Source organism: Schistocerca serialis, chromosome 8, assembly GCF_023864345.2.
Source record: "Schistocerca serialis cubense isolate TAMUIC-IGC-003099 chromosome 8, iqSchSeri2.2, whole genome shotgun sequence".
Taxonomy (NCBI): domain Eukaryota; kingdom Metazoa; phylum Arthropoda; class Insecta; order Orthoptera; family Acrididae; genus Schistocerca; species Schistocerca serialis.
Genome location: NC_064645.1, coordinates 608275120 through 608295275, shown reverse-complemented (window position 1 = coordinate 608295275; position 20156 = coordinate 608275120). Strand labels below are relative to the sequence as shown.

At 45.2% G+C, this 20156-nt stretch overlaps 2 protein-coding genes across 3 annotated transcripts in view; one reads left to right on the top strand and one right to left on the bottom strand.

Annotated features, from left to right (window-relative positions):
* Positions 1-37: 37 nt before the first annotated feature.
* LOC126417154 (balbiani ring protein 3-like) lies at positions 38-6229 on the bottom strand. Its single transcript, XM_050085052.1, has 4 exons — positions 6152-6229; positions 892-2306; positions 626-848; positions 38-508 (listed from the first exon to the last, which is right to left on the bottom strand). The coding sequence occupies exons 1-4, from the start codon at positions 6227-6229 to the stop codon at positions 38-40; spliced, it is 2187 nt and encodes a 728-aa protein (XP_049941009.1).
* Positions 6230-12087: 5858 nt separating this feature from the next.
* The window catches only part of LOC126416621 (sodium-coupled monocarboxylate transporter 1-like), a 334959-nt gene continuing 326890 nt past the window's right edge, over positions 12088-20156 (top strand). The window contains exons 1-2 of one of the 2 annotated variants that reach the window (XM_050084378.1): positions 12088-12224; positions 19420-19657. In XM_050084378.1, the coding sequence (XP_049940335.1) occupies positions 19467-19657 (191 nt within the window). In that variant the 5' untranslated portion in view covers positions 12088-12224; positions 19420-19466. Of the gene's footprint in view, positions 12225-19416; positions 19658-20156 lie in introns of both variants that reach the window. The other variant, XM_050084377.1, reaches the window with a different exon arrangement.

Below are 20156 nucleotides of genomic sequence, written 5' to 3'. Positions count from 1 at the left end.
CGCACTCGCAATCGCACTCCCGCACGCATTCGCGCACTCACTCCCGCACGCACTCGCGCACGCACTCCCGCACGCATTCGCGCACACGTTCGCGCATGCACTCGCACTCGCGCACGCACTCGCGCACGCACTCCCGCACGCATCCGCGCACGCGTTCGCGCACGCACTCGAACTCGCGCACGCACTCGCAATCGCGCACGCACTCGCAATCCCACTCCCGCACGCATTCGCGCACGCGCTCCCGCACGCACTCGCGCACGCACTCCCGCACGCATTCGCGCACACGTTCGCGCATGCACTCGCACTCGCGCACGCACTCGCGCACGCACTCCCGCACGCACTCGCGCACGCGCTCCCGCACGCATTCGCGCACGCGTTCGCGCATGCACTCGCACTCGCGCACGCACTCGAGCACGCACTCCCGCACGCATTCGCGCACGCGCTCGCAATCGCGCACGCACTCGCGCACGCACTCCCGCACGCACTCGCGCACGCGCTCCCGCACGCACTCCCGCACGCATTCGCGCACGCGTTCGCGCACTTACTCGCACTCGCGCACGCACTCGCAATCGCGCACGCACTCGCAATCGCACTCCCGCACGCATTCGCGCACTCACTCCCGCACGCACTCGCGCACGCGCTCCCGTACGCACTCGCGCACGCGCTCCCGCATGCATTCGCGCACGCGTTCGCGCTCGCACTCGCACTCGCGCACGCACTCGCAATCGCGCACGCACTCGCAATCGCACTCCCGCACGCATTCGCGCACTCCCTCCCGCACGCACTCGCGCACGCACTCCCGCACGCACTCCCGCACGCACTCACTCGCGCACGCGTTCGCGCACGCACTCGTGCACGCGTTCGCGCATGCACTCGCACTCGCGCACGCACTCGCAATCGCGCACGCACTCGCAATCGCACTCGCGCACGCATTCGCGCACGCGCTCCCGCACGCACTCGCGCACGCACTCCCGCACGCATTCGCGCACGCGTTCGCGCATGCACTCGCACTCGCGCACGCACTCGCGCACGCACTCCCGCACGCACTCGCGCACGCGCTCCCGCACGCATTCGCGCACACGTTCGCGCATGCACTCGCACTCGCGCACGCACTCGAGCACGCACTCCCGCACGCATTCGCGCACGCACTCGCAATCGCGCACGCACTCGCGCACGCACTCCCGCACGCACTCGCGCACGCGCTCCCGCACGCATTCGCGCACGCGTTCGCGCATGCACTCGCACTCGCGCACGCACTCGAGCACGCACTTCCGCACGCATTCGCGCACGCGCTCGCAATCGCGCACGCACTTGCAATCGCACTCCCGCACGCACTCGCGCACGCCCTCCCGCACGCATTCGCGCACGCGTTCGCGCACGCACTCGCAATCGCGCACGCAATCGCAGTCGCGCACGCACTCGCAATCGCACACGCACTCGCAATCGCACTCCCGCACGCACTCGCGCACGCACTCCCGCACGCATTCGCGCACGCGTTCGAGCACGCACTCGCACTCGCGCACGCACTCGCACTCGCGCACGCACTCGCACTCGCGCACGCACTCGCAATCGCACACGCACTCGCAATCGCACTCCCGCACGCATTCGCTCACGCGCTCCCGCACGCACTCGCGCACGCACTCCCGCACGCATTCGCGCACGCGATCGCGCATGCACTCGCACTTTCGCACGCACTCGCAATCGCGCACGCACTCGCACTCGCGCACGCACTCGCAATCGCGCACGCACTCGCAATCGCACTCCCGCACGCACTCGCGCACGCCCTCCCGCACGCATTCGCGCACGCGTTCGCGCACGCACTCGCAATCGCGCACGCACTCGCAATCGCGCACGCACTCGCAATCGCACTCCCGCACGCACTCGCGCACGCCCTCCCGCACGCATTCGCGCACGCGTTCGCGCACGCACTCGCAATCGCGCACGCACTCGCAATCGCGCACGCACTCGCAATCGCACTCCCGCACGCACTCGCGCACGCACTCCCGCACGCATTCGCGCACGCGTTCGCGCACGCACTCGCAATCGCGCACGCACTCGCACTCGCGCACGCACTCGCAATCGCGCACGCCCTCCCGCACGCATTCGCGCACGCGTTCGCGCACGCACTCGCAATCGCGCACGCACTCGCAATCGCGCACGCACTCGCAATCGCGCACGCCCTCCCGCACGCATTCGCGCACGCGTTCGCGCACGCACTCGCAATCGCGCACGCACTCGCACTCGCGCACGCACTCGCACTCGTGCACGCGCTCGCGCACGCACTCGCACTCGTGCTTCTTTATTGTCTATAGAATTGCAGCTAAATATAGAGGAAAATTCAGTTTTGGAAATCGTATGTTTCTTCTGCAGCATTTGTAACGTGAAGCCACATTTTATTGCAATAAAGTAGTTGCATGTGCAAGTGAATTCGAAAATATTATTTGTATGAAATATGCATCAATGGGCGTTTCTGTATCCTTGTGGGTGCATCTAGTTAAACGAAACCTAATATTTCCGTTTATTTGCGGCATCAGAATACTACAGTGACTAATTGTGTTCATTATTTATTTATATAAACTTTAATTTATTACAGGTTTCTAGTGATCCATATGAACTTCCTGCTCGCCACTAAAGCGAGAACAATTCCGGCCCCTCCCCCCTTCCATGTGTGTGTGGTAAGGGGGGATCTGGAGGGAAGACAGGGACCCCTACCTCGCTTCCTTGACCTGGCTGACATGCACCCTCAAGGTTTTACCTGTGGCAAGATAAGGGACCATAAGATTAACTGAGTTCAGGACCCTAAGGATTCGGAAAGGCCCCACAAGACTCAGAAAAGGCTTCCCGGAAATACCCGCATCCCTGCCGCCACCAGGCACTGAAGTTACGAAAAAACCTTTGTCCCCAGCTTTAGCATGAAACGGCTGCCTTCCCTGGTTGTAGCAACTCATTTAGCAGTGATGAGCAAGTTCTATATTGCGCCTAGCCTTTCCCTAATTCCGTTTTATGATCTCAGGAGGTCTATCCTAAAGCAACCACAAGTTTGCTAGAGGGAAATAAAGGCAGTAAGCAAACATTAACGAGGCTGGGTGAGCGTTCGCCGCATCGTGTTAAGCAGAACTGAAAGCGAAATTAATCTAAGGGAGCGAACCACCCCACTTGGTCCGACACCTGGCATGGTAGACGATGTGAGTGGCCTGTGACGTTTCTGTTCACCTTTCGGCGAAGGAAGGCTGTGGATAATAGGGGAGGGGGGTGACGTGGCTTTATAGCACAAAGGCCGGGGAATCATCACTCACCAGGTCTGCAGGAAGTCCGAATGTGGAACAGATTTTGGAAAGATGTAGGATGGTAAACGCTACCCTACTAGGGGCAAGCCAAACGAAACGGCAAAAGGCATTTACCACAACCATCACATAACTATCCTCCCTTTGTGCGAGAAAGAGGCCCCTCGTAATCAATAAACAACTTATCCATGGGATGTTGCGCTCGGTCGGACTCTAAAAGTCCCTTGCTTGAGTTGTGATAGTATTTTGCCATCTTACATAGCTCGCACTCCCCCACTAATCACGGCTAAGTTGCAAGTTACGTGTTGCAGTACCTTAGCGATAGTCTTGTGAGGCCCCAAATGCCTCTCAAACAAGGAATCATGAAAGTGATAAAAATGGATGAAACAAGCTCCACAGGCAAACAAATCCTATCATCAGCGGATCTCCTGACCTCCCGCCAAACGTGCCCTTCTCCAACAGGTCCCGGGTTCGATTCCTGGCTGGGTTGGGGATTTTCTCCACCCAGGGACTGGGTGTTTGTGTTATCCCCATCATTTCATCATCATTCGTGAAAGTGGTGAGATTGGACTGTGCAAAGGTTGGGAATTTATACGGGCGCTGATAACCGCGCAGTTGAGCGCCCCACAAACCAATCATCATCACCATCATCATCGTCATCATTCTCCAACAGGTAACCGGGTACCGTTCTCCAGTTAGCGAAAGTTTTCTAGTGGCTGCCAGAAGAGGTGCTGGCCCTGTTTAGACGTGAGATCAGTAACAAGCTCCGGTACCTCGGCCAAGACACCACAAACAGGATTCACAGACGAGGAGTGACACACTCCCACTCCCTCGGCGCCTTCCTCGAACATGCGACTAAGTACGTTGGTCGCCTGACAGTCAGCACCTCAATGCACCGAACACCTAAGCAAAATGTTGATATGCAAACCGACCCTATGGAGATCCTACCGGTCTTTCTAGTTCACGCTAAGACCCAGCATAAGGCTCGGCTTTCAGTCTCCAAATCATACTTCCTGTGCTCAAGGTAATTCCCTAACATGTTTAGTAGCTGCCTAGCTTCAACATCCCCCAGGTGACTCGCTCTGAATGAAATGAGTTAAGCAAACTGGCATTGCTAAGAGTACGGCAAGAACAGAGGGCTATATTTTCTGGCGGACAAAACTTACAGAAAGTATTGCTACCAAAATCCAGTACCAAACCAGTCCGCTCAATAAAGCCACAACCGAGAAGAAAGGTGACAAATTCTTTACAAAGATTAACTTATTAGGACAAGAAAAATTACAAATAGGTAATTTCCCTCGCACCTCACATACCAGAGGCAAACCCTGCCTGTTCATACCCCAACATCCCTGGAAAGTAGGGCACAGGGGAGACATCTACATCTACATCCACATCCTTACTCCGCAAGTCACCTGACGGTGTGTGGCGGAGGGTACCTTGAGTACCTCTATCGGTTCTCCCTTGTACTCCAGTCTCGTGTTGTACGTGGAAAGAAGGATTGTCGGTATGCTTCTGTGTGGGCTCTAATCTCTCTGATTTTATCCTCTTGGTCTCATCGCGAGATATACGTAGGAGGGAGCAATATACTGCTTGACTCTTCGGTGAAGGTATGTTCTCGAAACTTTAACAAAAGCCCGTACCAAGCTAATGAGCGTCTCTCCTGCAGAGTCTTCCACTGGAGTTTATCTATCATCTCCGTAACGCTTTCGCGATTACTAAATGATCCCGTAACGGAGCGCGCTGCTCTCCGTTGGATCTTCTCTATCTCTTCTATCAACTCTATCTGGTACGGATCCCACACTGCCGAGCAGTATTCAAGCAGTGTGCGAACAAGCGTACTGTAACCTACTTCCTTTGTTTTCGGATTGCATTTCCTTAGGATTCTTCCAATGAATCTCAGTCTGGCATCTGCTTTACAGACGATCAACTTTATATGACCATTCCATTTTAAATCACTCCTAATGCGTACTCCCAGATAATTTATGGAATTAACTGCTTCCAGTTGCTGACCTGCTATTTTGTAGCTAAATGATAAGGGATCTATCTTTCTATGTATTCGCAACACATTACACTTGTCTACATTGAGATTCAATTGCCATTCCCTGCACCACGCGTCAATTCGCTGCAGATCCTCCTGCATTTCAGTACAATTTTCCATTGTTACAACCTCTCGATACACCACAGCATCATCTGCAAAAAGCCTCAGTGAGCTTCCGATGTCATCCACAAGGTCATTTATGTATATTGTGAATAACAACGGTCCTATGACACTCCCCTGCGGCACACCTGAAATCACTCTTACTTCGGAAGACTTCTCTCCATTGAGAATGACATGCTGCGTTCTGTTATCTAGGAACTCTTCTATCCAATCACACAATTGGTCTGATAGTTCATATGCTCTTACTTTGTTCATTAAACGACTGTGGAGAACTGTATCGAATGCCTTGCGGAAGTCAAGAAACACGGCATCTACCTGTGAACCCGTGTCTATGGCCCTCTGAGTCTCGTGCACTAATAGCGCGAGCTGGGTTTCACACGACCGTCTTTTTCGAAACCCATGCTGATTCCTACAGAGTAGATTTCTAGTCTCCAGAAAACCACCACATACACCACATACATAAACCACCACATTTCAAATACTAATCGTATTCCAATAACCCAGTAAGGAAACTGAACTCCCCGAATCCAAAAGGCCGCAAACAGGTTCTTTATCAAATACCAATCATAGTCCAATACACCCAACAAGGAAACTGAACTCCCCAAATCCCAAAGGGCCCACACAGGATTTTTATTGAGCTGAGCACATATGTGGGCAACGGAAGGACTGTTAAGAGCGAGAACGCGAGCACAGCAACCAGGAGGCTTACCGGGAATGGGCTTGGCTTGCCCCCAGTGGCGACATCTATTAGCTGTCGGACCTCGCTCGATGGGGCACCAGCACACATAATGATCCCTTCCCCATATCGGAAGAAACCTTGGTGACCCGAAGAACTAGGACGTGGATCACGGGCCTTAGTCGTAACTGAGGTGCGGATTCTAACCCTTCGTGCCGGCCTCGCTGCTCGTGGGCGAACCTAAAGGTCTCCATAGAGGAAACCAATTCGTTCAAGTCCAGAAAGATGGTGGGCTTTCGAGTGAAGGTAATCCACGAACGATCTTCCGGCTTCATTTCTTGCAAACTATTTAAAACACTATCTATCATGTTCCGTGACGCTCATCTGAACACAATTAGTGTCAACAGTGAACAATAATTTTCTTTGATTTTGTTGAATCGCAGTTACAACTATTAGCTTGGTTTATTGGATTATGTACTTGCGTCACTTCGTGTCTTTTCAAACGTAAGAAAATATTAGTTTACACTTTTCCCATTTCCAGGCGACAATGCAATACATTTCTAAACAAGAGAATGAACTGTTTCCAAGAAATCCACCAATAAGTCTATATCGTTTTGTATATGATTATTTAAAATGAATGCCACCACGTACTTTTCATTCTTAACCATGTAAATCCCATCAATGTATCACCAAAACGTTAATTAAAACTCTTTTACTAAATAAAATATAAGGTTCAGTTTCTCATATCTCTGTTGTCACAAATAAGTCTGACAAGTATAATGTATCTCAGACATTATGTACTCTATAACACTTCATTACTGGTTTTTGATCTTCTCTTTCAATTAGAAATTTACCAAGACAGTAAGGGTTAACAATGGGTTCAATCTGGATATCCACTGCTCTTCACAAGGACAGTTGTGAACAATGTGACATTTCTGCGAAAAAGCTCAAGCATTAAAAGATGAATAAGAAAAGGCGCAACTGCAACAAGACTGAATTGCGTCTATGTTGTTCTAAGAAAGCTTGTGAGTCCTTAAAAACAGGAACTGAAAAATCAGTTTATGATAACCCCTAAGACACCTATTCTTTTGATGTAGGAAAGTCCCTATCCTTTCCCAGGCTGAAATGTCAAGCAGCTTATCACAAATGTAATTTATTTGTTGACAGTTCGCGTTGTCACGAGCTGTCATCAAAATTATGATTAATTTACTGCAGGGAAGAAGTGGTTGACTCTCGTAGTTTCCAATAAAGTGGGCCCTCCCGTCAAACACATTGAAACAAGAGCATCGTCCACAAAACATTTTTTTAATATAGAGCTATATTTGTACAGGACATAACAGTAACGGGAAAATAGATATGACATTAGTGAAACCAGTTTTAAGTGAAAAGAATAATATTGGAATCATAGATAAAACGTTCATGAGAAGTGGCGATTCCTATCTTCTCAATGATAGTCATTTTGGTTTAGTAGAAAACTGCAACAAGACACAACAGATATACTATTGATACAATACTATTGTGAAGTCAAGAAAAAAATATCCCCTTCATGTCACTATAATGAAGTACAATGACTTCTTGGAAAAATTGTTGAAGTCAGTCATCAAATCCAAGTAAAAAAAATGACATTGTAAATCAACCTGTATCATGACTAAAGATACGGTACCAAAAGAGTGAGTCAGTCACACTCTTTTTCAAAGAACTTCTTCCAGCTACATGGTATTTCACAAGTTGGACTTCATGCCAGTATCAAAAAATAAAAAATTAAATAAAATAAAAAAATAAAAAAGATATGCACGGCTTCTGAGATTAACATACCTCAGGGAAAGCTGAACACAAGACCAAGGGCTGTTACAAAGAAAACGAGGACACGGAAGAACTTTTGCCCTTCATTTGACCTGTTTATCTCCACTACTTCCTTGTTCGTCTGACGATGCTGAAATTGTTAGGCCAGCGAATACAAATCATAGTACTGACTGTGAGTAACAAAGACTATGAAAAATTACTTAATTGTAGTATTGTTGGCTGCTATGTATGTTTTCATAGTAAATAAAATCCGTTACCTGTTTACGTCACAAGTGGGATAACTTCATTTGAGCTCTTGTATCTGGTCTATAATCTGACAGAATTTATTGGAATTGTTATTGCGAGTTATAAAAAGAGATTCTGATAATGCATCGATCCAAAAGCGATATGAAAAGTATTAAATTTTGTATTATAGTCCAAGTAAGCCATTAAATATGAAACGTCCCCTTTGAACAATTATACAGGACTGTGCTTAAACTAACACACAATATTTTGTTAGCGCAACGCAATCTGACTTTCAAAATCCCCTACAAAAGAATGGCCCTGACTAACATTAAACTATACCTTTCACAAATCACTTACCTCACAAAAATCTTCGCTGCTCAAACTACTGCAATACAGCGAGCGCCACTACTGCCAGCTAAATAAAAGATTCAAACTACTGAAGGCACTAACTACTGATAGGGATAGTTAGCAAATGAAAGATATTAATAGAGAACAAACAATGTATTTACCTTGATATCATCATATATAAATATAGCAGTTCATGACAAATTTCAAAACTGCGCCATCTCTCTCCCCACATCCACCACTGCTGGCGGCTCACCTCCAACTGCGCAACGCTACGCGCTGTTCACAGCCAGCTGCCTAACACTACAATGGCGAGTATTACAACAATGCAAAGCAGCCACAGACTGCACACAGCACAGCCAGTGATTTTCAAACAGAGGTGGCGTTACCATAAAAAAACCTAAACAGCCTACTTACATAGAGAAAACATAAACAGCCTACTTACATAGAGAAAACATAAACAGCCTACTTACAAATATATCAAAACAAGAATAATGTGAGTTACACCACTTGGGCTCTAAGGGGCTCATATGTACGTCAAGAGATATATCTGCTGGTATAAAGATCCTGTATAATTGACACATGTGGCTCAACCACAATCTCAGAACAGCACTGTAGAATGTGAGATGGCTGCCAAAAATAGTAGTGCTGATTATGAAGAATGTGTAAGTCTACTAGAAGGCTTACGTACATCATCTGGACTAAAAAACACATCACAATCTGCAAGACCTATAACCTTTTGCACAGAGCAAATTACGACAGATAGTATCCAACCGAAGATAAAAATGTAGTTCTGACTCGCTCTCGAAAGAAAGTAATCAAAATGAGGAGCTAAAGAAAAAAAGAAAAATATTTAAAGCTGAAGAACCATGCCTCCACTTCCTACAAATAACCTGTGAGATTGTTCCCCTTAAATTTTTAGTAACAGAAACACTGTAGGCCTGAAATTTTTGAAACCTTGGTCACAACCAACAGTGGATGCAGTGGTTGCAGTGCAAGAGATGATCTTAAGAATGACCCATATTATATTTGTTGTTACCAAAAATCAGACTGTGAAATTTGAGAGTTTAGTAATTAAGACACTTGATAAATATGATGCATTATTCTTGTCGATAATTCTTCATTATTATTATTATTACCATTATTATTATTATTAAAGATACTGTACATGCCATAATTTATAAATATTCTGCATAAAATATCACAACTGTCAAGGAAAAAGTAGCATCACTACGTTATTATTTGTAGGACAACAGTTTTCAATAATTCTCCTGCCGTTGTGAGACATTACCCAATCAGGGAGCGAGTGGTTACACAACGCGGCTATTAGCTAAAAGATATTTAAGTAACAGTATCAATATCGACGAAGCTAAATTACGTATAGGATATACCGAGACGATTATTGTTATAATTGTCCTACTGTAGAGATTTTCTAGCTATTGAGATAATTATAAAACATTTTAAAAAATTTCACGCTTTCTAACGACTGTCCTCAGCCTCATCTAAACTATTAATGCTCTCTCATAACTCAGCATTTCATAGAGCAACCCAATACCGTTTTTGCCGGCATATTTTTCCTTTGAAAATAGGCCCAAAAACTGGATGCGTCTTACACAACGGTAACAGGTTAACGAATTACCTATAAGCTCCATTCTTCAAAATTTCTGTGTTTCGTATTGAAACAATTCATTGTTGGCATCCTTGCGAATTTTGAACATTCCAGTTGTATACAGTTCAGTGGATGCACATGCGCTGTCGTTAAAGATTCTTATACTGTTCGTTCAAGTTCAAATTACTGTTGGATTTAGCACTGTGTTGCACTTGTTTAGTACCTATATTGTGATTTTATTTATAAACTATGGCTCAAAAACGCCCTCGCTATACCATTACATTTAAGCTATCATAGTTGCATATGCTAAGGAGCATGGAAAGGGTTGAAGAAAGGCATTTCGGGTCACCTGCAACAGAAAAAGAAAAGAACTTGGCGAACTCAGAAAGAATTTTGAAAGAAAGCACCTCGCAGTAAACATAATTTGAGAAATTGAACTGTTAAATGGCCGAAACTTGAAGCAGAACCCAATGCTTGGATTTTAGAGAGCAGACAAGCAGGAATATCGGTTTCTGCGTAAACGCTCATTCATCAAAAGAAACTAATATCCACTAACAAAGGGATCACCAAATTTACTAGATCAACATCCATGTTATTCAAGATTGATGAGGAGGTATCGGATTTGTACGTGAACCAAGACAAAAATATCACACAACATGCCGAGTACCAAGAACAAATAGTTGTATTCGTCTATTTGTCACTAGCACAAAGAAAAGCGAAAAGTTTTAACCTTCGAAAAGTTGAATTTTCGCTCATTGGTAACATGAACGAGACTCCGCTAACCTCTGATGTCCCTTCTAACAGAATTGTGGATTCCAAAGGCACAAAAAGTGTTATTATTAAAACTTCCTGGCAATGAGAAGATTCAGCACACGTCGTTTTATCCTGCTGTGCTGAAAAGACAAAATTACAGCCACTTTTGATTTTAAAAACAAAGACGCTTCCTATGGAAAAATAGCCGAAAAGAGAATTTGTCCATGTACAAATAAAGGCTAGACGCAAAGAGGAGGAATGAGATTGTGCACAGATAAAGTTTGGTCTACGCAATCTCGAGGCCTAATGAAGAAGCCTGTCCTGTTAGCATGGGATCAACTTCATTTTCACAGAACAGAAGATGTTAAAAATAGACTGAAGCCTAAGTTAGCTGCAATTCCAGGAAGACTAACCAGTTTCCTTTAACCATTAGATGTATGTAACACTTAAGCACTTATGAAGGAAGAGTGAAACAAATGGATGCAGTCTACAGTTTTTGAAACTGCTGCTTTAGGAAGGAGCGTTTCTCAAGTTTGTGAGTCGGTCAAAGCTTCGTGGGACTCCATAGAAACTAAAACGGTGATTAAATCGTTTAAGAAGTGTGGAATCAGTTGCCTTGGATGATACAGAGGAAAACTTAGTTTATAAGGATTCAGTTTCTGACATGATGGCTTCAAGTATTTCTTCCTTCAGCTCTGAGTATGAATTTTGCGGATTTGAGGACGAAAATTATATGTGAGCACTTTTTCCTATTTACTTTGCCTAAATATTTGATGTACGTCGACATAGGTGTTATTATTGTTTTGCAGTAGACTTATTAAATGAGAAATTTTTTCCCTAAAATAGCTCTTAAAAAGTGGGGCGTGTGTTTTACACCAGGGCTTCTTATACGCCCGCAATACTCATGGTTAAATGTATTATTGAATGATGTTGTGGCACAAGTACGGTGAACGCTTATCGTGTTACCACTGCTTCAGCACACATTCGCGTTATCGTGCTCATTTGCACAGGACAAAATCCTGTTTGATAAAATCCTTAAACTACATTTTATCGGAACGGACAAACACGTCTTGTGAGCTCAGAAGGTCAGAACCATTGCAGAGTATGTTGCGTAGATGTAAACTTTATCAATGCGCTGTTACGCTTCTGGTTATCTCTTGATACACACTGACGTGTTGAGTGTGGCGTGTGTAAAACAGCGCAAAAAGGAAGGGGAACCGGGAGACGGCTGTCAGACAGCTGATAAAAGGATACAGCGCGCTGACACACTGAGGCGCTTCATGTAAAGTGGCGAGCCGGACCCTCATGCGTACCGCTCGCTGAATTCGCTTCCAGAGAAGGTGCAACTACACTTTTGCGGAAACAGTTAAGGTCAGTAAAAGTACACTGAATTACTATGCACTGTCATTAAATGTGAATATGTCTCATTGATCAAGTCCTTTCTCTGAGAATTGTGTGAGCTGAAGAATATTTGCACTTTTTGCCCTACTAAAAGACTGCTTAAAGTTTTCTAAACGAGAATGTAAGCTACAAACATTTTACAACAATGCTATAATACTTCGTTTCTAATCAATCAATCACTGGGACCGCTTTTTTTCCCGATACGCTCGATGTCTCATACTAATTCGGCTTGCAATACACCCACTGCATTGAGCAGTATTTTCCAGTATAGCAGTACAAATTTTATGTTTATTATTATTATTATTACTATCGTTAATTCCCAATTTAGGACAACGTTAAAACACAATCAATTTTCATGGCATTATTTTTGTGTCTTTCTTTTCTCTTCCCAAAAACCTTTCATATGTTCACTGTGTTTCGTCTTCCTCTCTTCTGTCCCCTTCTTTCCTGGTTTCTTCTCTTTTGGTGTTCCCTCGAATCCCTTGAGACGTAGCGCCGTATACCGATCCTGCCTTGGAGACGGTTAAGTGGGAGATGTACCTCAGAGCTGGATGGTGACGCGAGACTGGACGCGCACGTAGTTTATGTATCAGCCGATAGAGGACAGTATTGGATAGGGGACTGTGATTTAGTTTCGATTGTTCCCACTAGAGTGCACTAAAGTAATAGAATGTTTTTCATAAACTGTTCCAGTGAGTGTTATTATGTCTTTTTGTGTATGTAAAGTGTTATAAATGTGATTTAGCACTACGAATGATGCGTGAGTGTGGTTTAAGGTTAATATGAAGATAATTGTTTAACGAGTTATGTAATGGAATGGGATTTAGTGTGGGAACATTTCGAAGAAGTATGGATGTGGACAAAGGGTATTTTTATATAGTAGATTTGTAAAGTAAGTTTATGGTAAAGGGAAAGTTAATTCAGGTATAAATAACAATAGTAACTAACATGTGGCTACCCGCTGAGTTTTGTGATTTTGGCTTAGAGCATGCGGTACCCATACATCCGATTTTTAACCTCCCCCATTACATGCAAGTGTCACACGCTGCTGCAATGATCACGATTCATCACATTTGCCAGCCTTAAGAACAATGACGTCAATCACTGCGGATTAAAGCGTTTAAACGGTCTCTGTCAAACCTGGAAAGTCTTCCTGAACATGGAGAGTCACTAATGTCAAAACAATCCTCCTTAACACGAGAAAACCATTTTGCCTCTGCTGCCCCTCCTCTATTCAACTCAAACAGAAGAATATGCCGGAAACGTTCAGATTTCTCCACTTGGCACTCCATTTTCTAGTGTCCACAGTTCCACTCACTATCCCTAAATGACAATGGAAAAAACGAAATAAAGTCCCATGCTTCTTTACAGAGCGTAGGGGAACGATGCGGGAGACCCGCACCGCCGTCCTAGGCAAGGTCCTGATGGAGGTAGTTTGCCGTTGCCTTCCTCCGACCGTAATTAGGATGAATGATGATGATGAAGACGACACAACAACACCCAGTCATCTCGAGGCAGGAAAAATCCCTGACCCCGACGGGAATCGAACGCAGGACCCTGTGCTCGGGAAGCGAGAACGCTACCGCGAGACCACGGGCAGCGGACAAATGACAATAGGCAATCTCAAATAACAACAATGAACTACAAATAAAAACGACAGTCGATAAATAAACCCTTAGCAACCGGAATACCAGCACGCAAAACAAGAACGCTTCGACCTTATGCACCAACCTTATACTTTATCTACAACTGTTCCTATGTGATAGCTCACTCCATATCTCTAGAAACTATCCTGGACGACATTTGGTGTTTGGAATTTAGGCTGTGATCGTAAGCTGTCTGTAACGTTTTGTCTCCTGCTGGAGGAACTGATGCAGACAGATTTTTAAATCCTCTGACATTAATTTCGTTGAGAAACGAATACTTGAAACTGGCAGTTCTGGTTACATCAGAAGTACTGCATCTGTACCTCGCAGCATGGCCTAAATCCCAAAAACCCTATGTACCAAGGCTGCCATAAAGAAAGTTGTGTACCGCAAGACACCAGTCATATGGAATTTGCGAATTTCAAATGGCATGTGTATCATTCGTCGCATCTCTCTCGGTTACTTGTTTATTCAAATGGATTTCCACAGCTGATGCTGCCCCAATCGCTAAGTAATCTGTAATCGAAGGGTCTGAGGTGACCACTTTGATCATCAACAGTAATGTCATGGTACTCCAATTCAAGCTCATCCTGCCATCTCTTCCACGCCTTTACCAAATCTCTTCCACCAATCGGTTTGCAAAGTAAAAACTTCTTGTTAGGCCTTTTGCTCTGCACCTGGGCTTGTATCAGGTGCGTTTTGGTTACTCCATATTTCCATTTATATTAACTGTCTTTAGTTCTTACCTGGTGTTTTCGATCCTTATTTGACCTCTAAGGGTATCTCCAGCCATTCGTGTAAGGTATTTCATTTTCCACTGTCTCAACAGGTCTCTTCTCTTTATAGTGGCACACATGCTGAAATTTATTTTTCAGGTCTTGACTGTAGCAGATCAAACATTTTTTGTTTCGTATTTTTGATCATCAGTTTTCTGGCTGGTTGAGTATGGACAGGTAAGAATTCCTGTCCTGCGCTAACTTCTTCAACTCAGAGCAATACTTCCACCCATTGTCTTCAATTATTTCTTGGATATCTTTCAATTTCTATCTTCCTCTACAGTTTTTACCCTCTGTAGCTTGCTTGAGTACTATGGGAGTTATCCTAAGTAGTTAAATTTGCCAACCTGCTTGATTAAGCGGTTTCCACTTCCAAACTTTGAACCGACTGGACATTGTCTGTTTCAGTGTCGTTACCTTAGACTTGTTGAAAGGTATATATAGGTTGTAGCTGCAAACAGTGTTGAATAGATGATAACTGGGAAACAAAGGTCCTGTTAGTGCCTGCATGTGAGACCTTCTCAACAGTAAATAAAATCGTGTTTCAGACTGAATTGCCGACTCTAAAATGTTGTATACTCTTTTGGCAAGCCTCTATAGTCGTATCACTACAGATTTTAAAAATATTCAGTGGCACGGGAAACTTATGTCTTAACCCCTGCTTTATGATCGAGGGACTTTCTGGCCTTCCACCTCCCCCCTTCCCAAGTCGTCAACACAGATGGTACTTCTTCTCGTTCCTGGAGGCCCACAGCTCCCGCCGCATCCCGCATCTTTGTCGCCAAACGATTCCGTCATTCTTCCTCATCCTCTTCTGTTCCTCTCCCTCCATCGCTTCTTGGATAGCCCTTAGCCACCTTTTCGTGATTTCCTCTTCTTCTCCTTCCAAGAGGTTGCCATAAAAGTGGTCTCTTTGGATATCTGTCTTCTTCCATTCTTTCGACTTTCCCCAACCTTCCCACCTATCTGTCTTTTATTCTGTCCTTAATACTATAATGGGTCTGCGTCCTTTCACTTATTTCTTCAATTCTTGCGGGGTCAAGTCGAGAAATTTTTCATACAATAAGTTGGTCCATTTCTAAGGCTTTAAGCCTTTTTTTTTATTTCTTTCTGTCAGTTCTCAACACTCACTTCTGTAACTTTTATTGGTTACTTGTTTAGTCGAATTTAACTTTTAACTCATTTTTTAGGACCAAAGTATAGGATTCAATTTTTGGATGTCCACCCTTTCCTGCCTGATCCGTTATTGGATATTTTTGTTGCATCACACAATACAATACTATCGAAGTACTTAAATTGCTGCACACTTTAATTTGATGACTGTCAATGTTCAAGTTGCTTCCTTCCTGTCTGCAAAAAAGAAATTCAGTCTACTCATTCTTCTGAAAATTAACTTTCGTATGCCACTTTGTATGTTGTCCAATAAGACATATCCTCTTTCTCGTTTGCTGCAACGGCCCGATCAAGAGTGTATGTACGCTGGTTCCCACTTCAGTCCATGCCCACACAATTTCTACGCAAGAGAACCGAGCGGGATGGCGCAGTTGTTAGCACAATGGACCCGCATTCGGGCCATCCTGATTTAGATTTTCCGTGATTTCCCTAAATTGCTTAAGGCAAATGCTGGGATGGTTCCTTTGAAAGAGCGCAACCGCTTTCCTTCGTCATCCTTCACTAATCCGAGCTTGTGCTCCGTCTCCAACGACCTCGATGTCGAGGGGACGTTAAATACTAATGTTCTCCTCCTCCTCCCTGCCTCCCTCTCTCCCTCACCAGAGACCGAGTACCTTCTGCATGAACGTGGAAAAAATTGTACTAATCATGTCAAATGTTTTTGTGTAGTCAGTTACTAAAATGTGGGCTTATAACTATTGTCTAACACGGATTAATTGTATCAATATTAACAAACAGTGACTTTTGTTCATTGTATTACGAGGCGTGTTTTTTAAGTAAGTACCGTTTTGTAATTAAAAAAAGACGTGCTAATATATTACAATAATTTTATTTTTACATGAAAGCCTGTACCTTAATGTACATTTTTACATAATTTCCGTCAATATTGAGGCACTTGTCATAACGTTGTACTATTTTTTGTATACCTTCCTCGTAGAACTCTGTCGCCTGACTTGTTAACCACTGCATCACCACTGTTTTGACTTCCTCATCGTCTTGAAGACGCTGACCGCCCAGGTGTTTCTTCAAGTGCAGGAACAGATGGTAGTCACTGGTTGCAAGTTCGGGGCTGTACGGAAGATGATAGAGTTTCCCATCGAAAAGATGTGATGAGATCTTTGGTCTGATTCGCCACATGCGGACGAGCATTGTCTTGCAGCAAAACGATGCTCTTGCTCAACTTGCCACGTCTTTAGTTCTGAATTGAACGGCGCAGATTGTGCAATGTCTTACAGTAAGCTGCTGCATTGATTGTCTTATTACGAGGGAGGAATTCCACAAGTAATACTCCTTTTCTGTCCCAAAAAAACTGTGCACATGATTTTCCAGGCAAAAATTGTTTGCTTAAACTTCACTTTTCTGGCTGATTCTGAATTCCGCCATTCCATGGACTGTTGCTTTGATTCTTGTGTGACATAGGCCACCCATGTTTCATCGCCCGTAACAATTTGGCTTAAGAAATCATCACCGTCGTTGTGGTACCGCTCAAGGAAAGCCAGTGCACTGTCTAAACGTTTGGTTTTGTGCACATCCATCAACATTTTCGGTACCCAACGTGCGCACAATTTTCTGTAATTCAAGTGCTCGGTCACAATGCCATACAAAACACTACAAGAAACGTAAGGAAAGTCATCCTGCAAGGAGGAAATCGTAAAGCGTCTGTTTTCCCTCATCTTATTGTCCACTTCCCGCACCAAACTTTCATTAACGAGTGAAGGACGCCCACTCCATTGTTCATCATGCACATTTGTGCGCCCATCTTTAAATCCTATCACCCGCTTTCTTACCATTCCATCACTCATAATGTTTTCTCTGTAAACTGCACAGATCTCACGATGAATATCGATCGCATTTAGGCCTTTAGCACTAAGAAGTCTTATAACAGCCCGTACTTCACAGTCGGCGGTACTCACGAATATCGGAGGCATCTTAAACACTCACTACACAACGTAAACAAGGAAGAATCAGACTGTAATGGCGTCAGTGCGGAGACAACAGATGTAGGCGCCCAGTGCACATGTGCAGAACGCCGACCGCAGCGCTGCGGCCTCAGTGTGGCAAAACGGAACTTACTTAAAAAACACACCTCCTATATTCTTATAAATGAAGTACACTATTGGACATTAAAATTGCTACACAAAGAAGAAATGCAGATGATAAATGGGTATTCATTGGACATATATATTATACTAGAACTGACATGTGATTAAATTTTCACGCAATTTGGGTGCATAGATCCTGAGAAATCAGTACCCAGAACAAACACCTCTGGCCGTAATAACGACCTTGAGTCGAACAAAGATTGGATGGCGTGTACAGGTACAGCTGCCAATGCAGCTTCAACACGACACCACAGTTCATCAAGAGTAGTCACTGGCGTATTGTGACGAGCCAGTTGCTCGACCACCATTGGCCAGACGTTTTCATTTGGTGCGAGATCTGGAGAATGTGCTGGCCAGGGCAGCAGTCGAACATATTCCGTACCCAGAAAAGCCCGTACAGGACCTGCAACATGCGGTCGTGCATTATCCTGCTGAAATGTATGGTTTCGCAGGGATCGAATTAAGGGTTGCGCCACAGGTCATAACACATCTGAAATGTAACGTCCACTGTTCAAAGTGCTGTCAGTGCGAACAAGAGGTGACCGAGACGTGTAACCAATGGCACCCCAAACCATCACGCCAGGTGATAACGCTTCCAATGTGCGTTCACCGCGATGTCGCCAAACACGGATGCGACCATCATGATGCTGTAAACAGAACCTGGATTCATCCGAAAAACTGTTTTGCCATTCGTGCACCCAGGTTTGTCGTTGAGTACACCATCGCAGGCGCCCCTGTCTGTGATGCAGCATCATGGGTAACCGCAGCCATGGTCTCCGAGTTGATAGTCCATGCTGCTGGAAATGTCGTCGAACTGTTCTTGCAGTTGGTTGTTGTCTTGCAAACGTCCCCATCTGTTGAATCAGGGTTCGGGACATGGCTGCACGATCCTTTACAGCCATGCGGAACAGATGCCTGTCATCTCGACTCCTAGTGATACGAGGCCGTTGGGATCCAGTACGGCATTCCGTATTACCCTCCTGACCCCACCGACTCCATATTCTGCTAACAGTCATTGGATATCGACCAACGCGAGCACCAATGTCGCGATACGATTAACCGCAATCGTGATAGGCTACAATCCGACCTTTATCAGGGTCGGAAACGTGATGGTACGTATTTCTCCTCCTTACACGAGGCATCACAACAACGTTTCACCAGGCAACGCCGGTCAACTGCTGTTTGTACATGAGAAATCGGTTGGAAACTTTCCTCATGTCAGCACATTGTAGGTGTCGCCACCGGCGCCAACCTTGTGCGAATGCTCTGAAAAGCTAATCATTTGCATATCACAGCATCTTCTTCCTGTCGGTTAAATTTCGCGTCTGTAGCACGTCATCTTCGTGGTGTAGCAATTTTAATGGCCAGCAGTGTACTTTCAAGTTTGCTTCAGTTGACAGTTTTCTAGAAGTAAATCATACAGTATTTCGACAACCTCGCTTCTTGTATTCCCCTACACTTACAGCAGAGAGGAGAACACCTGTCCGCTGTGCTCGTCGGAGTTGAGGACGCAGCATGAGCGTGTCTAGGGGCGAGGCGCCGCTGCTGGGCGTCGTCGACTACACGGTGTTCGCGTTGATGCTGTCGGTGAGCGCAGCCATCGGCGTCTACTACGGATTCTTCGCTCGCTCCTCCGGCGCAGACGACTACCTCGTGGGCGGGCGGTCCATGAGCACTATCCCGGTGTCCATGTCTCTTATTGCCAGGTCAGTCTCGAGGTCATACACATCTTCTAACAAGGGAACCTCCCCATAGCACCCCCCTCACATTTAGTTATAAGATGGCACAGTGGATAGGCCTTGAAAAACTGAACTCAGGCGATCGAGAAAACAGGAAGAAGTTGTGTGGAACTATGAAAAAATAAGCAAAATATACAAACTGAATAGCCCATGCGCAAGATAGGCAACATCAAGGATAGTGTGAACTCAGGAGCGCCGTGGTCCCGTGGGTATATATATACACCCACTGTATATAAACTGTGGAAGCGGTCAGTCGACAGTGTCACCGCATTCTTGTTAAATGAAATAGCGCCGGCCAGCCAGAACGCCCCAATAGACGTTCACCACATCCCAAATGAACTTTACCACCTAAAACATTTCTTCGTAGAATACAGCTACATTGGACTGGGAACACCCGAGAAAGATGTCATCAAAGTCAAGAAAATATACCAAAACTTAATGAACTTTCAGACCAAGAACATCATAG